General features: G+C 61.4%; 1 protein-coding gene across 2 annotated transcripts; it reads right to left on the bottom strand.

Annotated features, from left to right (window-relative positions):
* Nucleotides 1-764: 764 nt before the first annotated feature.
* On the bottom strand, nucleotides 765-8,640 carry CEACAM16 (CEA cell adhesion molecule 16, tectorial membrane component). Of its 2 annotated transcripts, none has more exons than XM_008158411.3 (6): nucleotides 8,589-8,625; nucleotides 7,172-7,516; nucleotides 6,568-6,843; nucleotides 5,338-5,616; nucleotides 2,905-3,231; nucleotides 765-799 (listed from the first exon to the last, which is right to left on the bottom strand). In XM_008158411.3, exons 1-6 carry the CDS (start codon nucleotides 8,623-8,625, stop codon nucleotides 789-791), a joined length of 1,275 nt encoding a protein of 424 aa, XP_008156633.1. In that variant the 3' UTR covers nucleotides 765-788. The 2 variants fall into 2 exon arrangements, with proteins under 2 accessions (XP_008156633.1, XP_054566918.1); XM_054710943.1 differs by lacking the exon at nucleotides 765-799 and adding an exon at nucleotides 928-992 and having other exon boundaries at nucleotides 8,589-8,640.
* Nucleotides 8,641-8,846: the final 206 nt, after the last annotated feature.

The following is an 8,846-nucleotide window of genomic DNA, read 5'->3' as shown; positions in this document are numbered from 1 at the left end:
CTCTCACCACTGAGGAACACTGACCAGGGCTGTATTGCTGTTTTAAATAACGTGTTGACCTACCGTTTAAGCTTGCATTGAGAGAAAGAGCTCTGAGGCTAATAAAATGGCTTGGAAAACTCTAGTTTACCCTGAGCCCGCACCCTGGCCACGCTGAGGGTCTAGTGAATCCGTGGCAAATGTGAGGTTATGGCCCAGATCTTATAACTCATAACTGTCCGGTGCACCAGCAACTCTGCTTCCGGGCCTGGGTGATGGAGTGAAGCACAGCATGGGGGAGGGCGTGTCCTGCAGAGCCCGGCTCTGTTGGTGTCCATGGGAGGGGCAGCCTGGGGCCCACCGGGAGGCAGGACCCTCAGCTAGAACCTGGCAGATGTGGGCAGGGCCCGAGGCCCTGCCATTAAGCATCCATCAGGGACTTGCAGCCCTGTGGTTTGGGCACCCCTGTGCACGCACACACGCACGCACACACGCACGCACACACGCACGCACACACGCATGCACACAGACCGAGAAGAATCTTGGGTGGGAGAGGAAGCCTGTGGGCACCCAGGCAGTGGCAGGGCTGGCGGTGGGGGAAGGAGAGGCCGACACACTGTTCACCAGCACTTTTATGGCCTCTGTGGCTCTCCGACAGCTGGGTGAGGAGTAGGGCCCTGTGGGCTCTGACTCTATAGTGGAAGCAGGAGAACCGAGGACCGAGACCACGGAGATCTTCTGCTCAGGGTGGGAGATGGCGAGGGTGGCATGAGCTCTTCTCTCGGGAGGTCTCCGGGGCGGCGCTGCTGCTACTCCAGGGCTGTGGGGAGGATGGGGCAAAGGGGCAGAGGAGGCCGTCAGGGAGGTAGAGGACCAGGTCCCCCGTGCCCCACCCCTCCTGCTCCCCTGGCCACCCCCAGCCTCCCGGCGGCCCCACCCGCCCCACGCTCAGCCTGTGCCAGGTTCAGGTTCAGGAAGGTGGCGCTGGTCCTCGTGCAAGGGAGGGAGGTTGACTGTGAGAAGAGAGACAGGTGAAAGGGAATTCCGGGGTTCACTGGGGGGTGGCCTGCTGTCACTGGACAACATTGTGCCCCCAACACTGACCCAGAAAACCAGGGCTTGGTGAGTGAGTGGGTGAAAGAGGGGATCCGGGGTGCCTGCCAGGGATTGGGCCCCTGATCCTAGAAGCTTCAAGTCCGAGGGAGGGCGACTCTGTCCCTGACTCAGGGACATGGCTTCTGAGAGTGTCTGGTCTGATGGGGGAGGCAAGACTCCGGCCTGGGGAATGACCTGAGTGTCTGAGAACTCCTGGCCTGATGGGTAAAACACGGCCCTGTTTCTGGAACATGGCCTCTCAGACCTCTGGAGATGCTCAGTCTGTGGGGGAGACATGGTCCCTGACTCTGGGAGCCCCCAGTCTGATGGAGGAGACATGGTCCCTGACTCTGGGAGCTCCCAGTCTGATGGAGGAGACATGGTCCCTGACTCTGGGAGCTCCCAGTCTGATGGAGGAGACATGGTCCCTGACTCTGGGAGCCCCCAGTCTGATGGAGGAGACATGGTCCCTGACTCTGGGAGCCCCCAGTCTGATGGAGGAGACATGGTCCCTGACTCTGGGAGCCCCCAGTCTGATGGAGGAGACATGGTCCCTGACTCTGGGAGCCCCCAGTCTGATGGAGGAGACATGGTCCCTGACTCTGGGAGCTCCCAGTCTGATGGAGGAGACATGGTCCCTGACTCTGGGAGCTCCCAGTCTGATGGAGGAGACATGGTCCCTGACTCTGGGAGCCCCCAGTCTGATGGAGGAGACATGGTCCCTGACTCTGGGAGCCCCCAGTCTGATGGAGGAGACATGGTCTCTGACTCTGGGAGCCCCCAGTCTGATGGAGGAGACATGGTCCCTGACTCTGGGAGCTCCCAGTCTGATGGAGGAGACATGGTCCCTGACTCTGGGAGCCCCCAGTCTGATGGAGGAGACATGGTCCCTGACTCTGGGAGCTCCCAGTCTGATGGAGGAGACATGGTCCCTGACTCTGGGAGCCCCCAGTCTGATGGAGGAGACATGGTCCCTGACTCTGGGAGCCCCCAGTCTGATGGAGGAGACATGGTCCCTGACTCTGGTGAGAAAAACATGGCCCTCAACGTTTGGGAATTCCCAGTCTGGTGGAGAAGATATTGTTCCTGATTTTTGGGAACTCCCAGTGTGATGGGGAGACACGGTCCCCAACACCTGGGAGCTCCCAGTCTGATGGAGGAGACATTGTTCCCAACTTCTGGGCACTCCCAGTCTGGGAGTCGTGGGCTCTAACATCTGGAAATTCCCAGTCTGACAGAGGAGGCACAATGCCCACCACCTAGAAACCTCCATCGTAATGGAGTAGGTTATTCCTATTTCCGTTTGAGAGAGAAATTCCACCCTCCGCTGGGAGAAATTCTGTCCGAATTCCTACTGAAATGCAGAGGATGAGGCATGATCCCCATTGTCTAGGGTGACAGTCTGAAGAGGGAGGCGTGACCCATCCTATACCTCTAGGCTGACAGGGAAGGTCAACTCCCCACATTAGCCAACTTCCCCAGTACGATTGGAGAAGCAATGCCTTCTGTGTTTTAGGGTCCACGCATCTGCGGGGGGAAAGGATGCCCTGCTCTGCTTTCAGTCTGGTGTACCTCCTGTATGAGAGAGAAGGCCTGGGGGCCCCCTCCAGTAGCCCCAGTCTGATAGAGGAGGCCTGTGGACCCCTGCTCTAGGCCATGAGTTTGACAGAAGAGGCAGAAGAGCTCATTTGGGGACCCCCAAGTCAGATGGAGGAGGCCAGGTCCCTTCTTGCAGTCTGGTGGGAAGGCACATCCATGGAAGAGTTAGAGAAGTCCCCTTTCGGGAGCCCCTGTCTGCACGCGTGCCCTCCGGCCCTCCCGCACACTCACGGGCCACCTGCAGCTCCAGCTCCAGCGTCTCCGTCTTGCCCTGCAGCGTGACGGTCTTGAGGGTGTAGCGCCCGGCGTCCGTGAGGTTCACTTTCTGCACCAGCAGCGAGCAGTTGGCGAAGCCCACCTCCCGGCCGGTGTGCGCGGGGCCTGCGATCCAGTTCCCAGACGGCAGTTGGCTGAGCAGCCGGTTGGGCTCGGAGGCAGGCCCGCGGTACCAGGCGTAGACCAGCAGGTCCTTGGGGTAGCCCTGGACGGTCAGCGTCACGTCCTGGCCCTCCGTCGGCTTGGTGGGCACGGGCACGATAGACATGGCCACGACAGCCGCTGGGGAGAGAGGGAGGGCGCGGGCTCAGCTGGGCCCGCAGCGGGCATCGGGCATCGTGCCACCGCCTTCCTGCCCCCAGCTGGCTCAGCTATGCCAACCCCCCGTGGCTGGTGCCCCCCGTGCAGGGTCTGGGAAGGAGACAGAGGAAGGGGTGACCTGTGTGGTCGTGGTGGAGGGTTTCGGGTCCGACAATGCCTGCAGGGGTTCTGTCTTCCTCGGTCAGACTGGGCGGCCCCGGGGGCGGTGGCCATCTCCCCCCATTAGACTAAAAATGTCCAGCCTTTGCGGGGGGGGGTCCTTCTCCCACGAAAGTGCAAGACCCTAGAGAATAGGGTCATGTCTCCTCCATCAGATGACAGCTTCCCAAAACATAGGGGCCACGTCCCCCCTATCTGATCGGAAATTCTAGAATATGGGGGACCGTGTCTCCCCCATTCGATCGGAGATTCTAGAACGTGGGGACCGAGTCTTCCCCATCAGATAGCTGGGAGGTGGGTGCCCCGGGTGGGCTTTCCCGCCAGGCGGAGGGGCCCGACCCTGTGAGGGCTGGCGTTTCCCGTCAGGTCGAAGGATTCCTGAGGGGCAGGGGCCATGTCTCCTCCATCGGGCTGGGGGTGCGCGATTACGGGGTTAGGTCTTTCCAATCAGGCTGGGAACCCCAGGGACTGGATTGGGGCATCGTCCTGGGAATTCCTAGAAAGTGGGAGGGCCTCTACTCCCCCATCAGATTGGGAGTAGCCCCAAGGGGGGAACTGTGTCTCCCCCATCAGACTAGGAATTCTAAGTAAGTAAGTAAATAAATACATAAATGGTCCCTGTCTCCTCAAGGCCATGTCTCCTCCATCAGAATAGAAAATCTCCCCAAGCGTGGACGGGGTCTCCTCCACCTGATTGGAAGCCCATTGAGGGTGGGGCAGGTCTCCCCCGCTGCTGCTTAAAAGTCCATTGCCCTCTCCTCTCTGACTGGCAGCTTCTTGAGTGAGGAGGCCTCGCCTCCCTGTTCCAGGGCCATCTCTTTAAGGGCAGAGGCCATGTCTCCTCCATCAGATCAGCGGCTCCCCGGGGAGGGCAAGGGGGGTGGATGTCTCCTTTTCCTCTGTCTCTTTCCTGGCACCGGCCACCGGGTTGCTGACAGTTCAGAAGGCCGTTCGTGGCCCTGGACCCACCCCCTGCCCGTACCTGCACACCTGGGACACCCCCACCTGAGGTCAACTGGTCCACCCCCCTGTCTCCCGCCAAGGCCAGCTGCCGGGCCGGGCGGGGTGGGGCAGGAGGTACACTTACCTCTGGGGAGGTCATTTCTGCTCTGGGTGAAAGAGGATCCACCCTTGGGATGAGACCCAGCCTGTTCGTAGGAGGGAGGGGGGGAGGAGGAGGGGGGACGGCGGCTCCCACTGTCCCCGGGGGGATGGGGGCCACTTGGGAAGGAACCAAGACGGAATTAATCAGACCCTAAAGTCCAAAGCCGCCACCCCCCAGGGGATGAGGCAGCGTCCCCTGAGGCTCCTGATGGCTCTGAAAACACCAGCTGTGCCTGCGCCCAGCCCCCAGGGCATTTAAGGACAAGGAGAAGACAGGGCCGCCCCAGCTGTGTTTTTCCATTTGCCAACAATTGGCTGTGATTTTCAGAGAGAGAGAGAGAGAGAGAGAGAGAGAGAGAGAGAGAGAGAGAGAGAGAGAGAACCCCAGTGTGTGCCCACACCGTCGTCTGGGCCAGATAACGGGGCCACCCAGAAACGCAGCTGCCTCCCCCAGGGCGTGGGTCAAGCCCCTTAGCAGCTGCGACTGCGTTAAGAGCGGGGCACCCGCATGCAGGGCCCCCTCTCCCCGCTGCCGCCGTGCATCATGGGACCTGTGGCCCGCTCCTCCCGGTGCCACCCCTCAGGGAACACTCAGGTTTGTCGTCTGTTTTCCAGGCGACAGGACGCACTGTCTCCTTTTGCCACCTGGACGGAGAGGGGTCCACCTGGCAGGCCACGGAGCTGCTTGGCCAGCAGACGGATGGAGATGCTCTCCCTTTCCCATCCTCAGTTGGGTAGATGGTGGCCTAACTGCTGGTGGGGCAGCCAAACCTTTGGGGAGCAGGGTCCGTCCGGGCGACTCACCAGTGAGCTTGACCACCACCGAGGCCGATCCGGAGAGCAGGGTCTTGGGGTTCTTAGCAATACACGTGTACGTGCCCTCCTGGGCCGCCGTCATGCTGCTGATGTTGAGGTGGTCTTGGCCATTCTTGAGGGCCCGCCCGTTGAAGGCCCACACATACTCGGGCTCCGGGCAGGACCGGGCCACGCACCACAGGGTGAGGGAGGTGTTGAAGTCCACTTTGATGGTGCAGCCCGTGAGGGTGGTGGAATCCTGGAGGATAGCCACGCGTTCCGGGCCAACTGTGGGGGCAGGAGCGAGAGAAACGGGGCAGTAGAGGGGGAGGGGAGGAGAGGGGGGGGCTCCCCTGGCTCTCTTTCCAACCGGGCTGGCCCTCCCCCCGGGAATGGCTGGGCCCGGTGGAGGGAAAAAGAGCTCTGGCCTTTTCGAATCCCACACGGGGGCTCTAACTTGCTCTAGGAAGGGTCTCGAGTCACTTTCCTCTCTCAGGGGATCTCAGTTTCTCTTCTGGAAAAAAGAGGGTGTTGAGCCAGACTGAATTTCAAGATAATGTTTGAAATCGATGGCTCCATTAAAAAAAAAAAAAAATGTAAGTCTAAGCGATTGGTCTCTGACAAGCCGTCCTAAAAGTCTAGCATGCTAAGGCTCCGCGAGGGATGTTTCAGATGCTGGGATGGTTAAGAGGCTAGAAGTCTAGGTTTCTAAGATTCTAGGGTTGGGTGGCTCTAAGGTTGCAGCATTCGATGCTACGAGTCTAAGAATCTCTGCTTCTAGAGTTACCAGGATCCTCAGAGTCTAGAATTCAGTGCTTCTTCAATCGAGTTCCTTGGTGGTAGCGTCCTAGGTTCTACGATTTTCTACGGCCCCCGAGAACCTCAGTGGTTAATTTTCCTCCGGTTCTGCACCGCGCATCAGCGGCCCCTGGCAACGACTCCCCGCTTTGCTAGTGTTTTTATTTTATCTCCCTTCCCAGCCCGCCTCTTACTTCCCGCCTCCCTTTCAAAAACCAGTGCTGACCCTGCCCTGCGGGAATGGCTTCAAACCGGAGGGTGATTCCATCTCCAAAGGGTCCTTAGTCCTTAGCGGATGGGCCAGACACATTTTCAGAGGGGCCCCTGATGCCTGACCCCAGGACACCTACGGACACGCTGCCTGCCCTGGGGCGCCCTGTCTTGGCCTCAGTTTCCCCAGCTGTGAGGGTTGGTGTCTCTGGCGGGGCCGGGAGGACTCACAGTACACGTTCAGGTTGACGGGCTCGCTGCGGCTCACACTGACCGGGTTCCAGACCTCACACTGGTAGGCCCCGGCCTCCTCCCGGCGGATGCCGTGCCGGGTGAGCACCCGGCCGTCGGGGGACAGGCCCAGGCGGAGGGCGATGGGCAGAGCCTCGCCATTGAAGAACCATCGGACCTCGGCGGGGCTGGGGCTGCTGCACAGCAGGCTCAGGGTGTCTCGGCGCTCCACCAGCTCCGTGCTGTTGGCGATGACCACGGGCGGGGCCAGGATCTCTGTGGGGCAAGAGACAGAGGGGGAGGGCCCCGGGCACCGCCTGCTCCCGGGGCCTCCCCGTTCCCAGGCAGGGGGCATGGCTGGATCCTGGGGGTGCCCCTGGAACCCCAGCCAGAGTGGCAAAGGATGGGGATAAGAGGCAGGTGTAATCCTGGAGGCCACCCTGAAGGAGGCGGGCACGTTCCTGTTGTGTTAGGTCTTTTTATGGCTTTAACATTGTTTAGAGGTTTTTTTCTTTCTTCTTTTTTTTTTTTTTTTTTAGAAGAGGGATTGGAAGGGAGGTGGCAAGGCCTGGCTGGGGAAGAGGCGGGCTGGGGCTTATCTCACCATAGACTCGCAAGTGTCCGTAGCCCACCTCCGTCTGAAGCTGCCTGTTGAGAGTCTGAAGGATGTAGGTGCCCGAGTGCCCAGGCAGGACGCCCTGAATGTCCAGGCTGCCGTCGGGGCGCACAGCTTCCCGGCCCGTGTGGGCCGGGCCAGGGGTCTCGTCGCCTGTGCTTACGATGTAGCTGGACACCAGGTAAGCCAGGCTGAGCGTGGGCCCCGCGTACCAGCTGTAGGCGAGCAGCTCCCCGGAGAGCCCGCGGACGGCCAGCGTGACGTTGTCCCCTTCGGCCGGCTGGTCGGGCTCGGGGGTGATGGAGATCTCCGCCCCCGTGCTCAGGAACGCGGCTGGGGAAGGGGCCAGAGGCGGGGGATGAGGCCGGCGTGGCCGGTCGCCCCGTCGGAGGGAGGAGGAGACGTGGGCTCCTGGCATATGGGCGGCTGGGGTGCCGTAAGTGCTCAGTGCACGTTAGCCAGGCGCAGGGTCAGTCCTGGGGAGGGGGTGCTCTGAGGATTGAATCGGATGGGCTGTGCCGGGATCTAGGCCCACAGCCCACCTGCCGCTCAGGGGACCTTGGATTTCATGGGACGCAGAGAGCCACCAGGCGGAAGCTCACAGGCCGGAGCTGGCTCCTCCGGGCCTTGGCCCTGACTCCCAGGGCAGTGCTCCTCCTTCGCCTCCCCATAACGAAGACACCCTCTCCCTCCCCCCCCGCCTTTTCTTCTCAACCCAACAGCTAGACTCCAGGCCCCACGAGCTGGTCAGCGCTGCTTGGCTGTGCAGTGTGAGTGTTTCCCTGGAACGGGTGGCCATGGCGGGAAAAAGCGCGCACACGCCCGGCCTGCTTTCCGGGACTTTCCAGGCTAGTGGGGCCTGGCGAGGAGGGGGGGGCTCGGGGTGTCCGCCACTTTCTGACTTCACTTCCCTGAGCCCCAGGTTCCTCGTCTATGAAGTGGGGGTCAGGAGTGGGCCTCAGAGCAGCTCCAGGTGCAGGGTATGCCCTGATGTGCTGCTTAAATGACCTGCAAACGACCCTGCGAGTGAGGCCCATTTCACAGGTGAGGAAACTGAGGCCCATGTCACAGGTGAGGAAACTGAGGCCAGTCAGGCTGCTGGTGAGAACTCACCCTGCGTCAGCTTCCACACCTCAGTCAGGGTTTGTCACGTGAACAAAGGAGTAGCAGTGGCTGCCTCACCCAGGCTCATGCACCGGGGTCCACCCTGCCTACCCCACTGCTGGCTGCACGGCCTGCTGGTGCCTCTGGGAAGAGGCCCTGGGCCCGCGCCTGTGTGAGCAGAGCTGCCTCCCTGCCCAGCATGCTGGGTCCTGCTCACACCTTCCCTCTCCCGGCCGCGGCCGGAGCCCTCCCTCCCCGAGGCCATCGGGGCCGAGGTTCTGGGGGCACCATTCTCGCTCACCGCTGAGGAGGAGCCAGCTGCACCCAGCTAGCGCCATCTTTCGCTCCAGATCTGGCTCCTGGAGGCAGCGGCGTCGGCGTCCCGGTGCTCCGAGGCCCTTCCTGGTTGGGGCTTGGCTCCGTCTGGCGCAGGACCTGGGAGGGCTCGGCGATTTGGAGCCGGGGGAGATCACCTGAATTTGGAGGGATCGAGTCACCAAGGATCTGAGGCCCTGTTTGGGTACCAGAGCAGGCGTGGCAGGCACGGGCCAGGGGCCAC

Source organism: Eptesicus fuscus, chromosome 21 (genome assembly GCF_027574615.1).
Source record: "Eptesicus fuscus isolate TK198812 chromosome 21, DD_ASM_mEF_20220401, whole genome shotgun sequence".
Taxonomy (NCBI): Eukaryota; Metazoa; Chordata; class Mammalia; order Chiroptera; family Vespertilionidae; genus Eptesicus; species Eptesicus fuscus.
The sequence above is the reverse complement of the archived record's forward strand: the minus strand, read 5'-3'. Positions and strand labels throughout refer to the sequence as shown.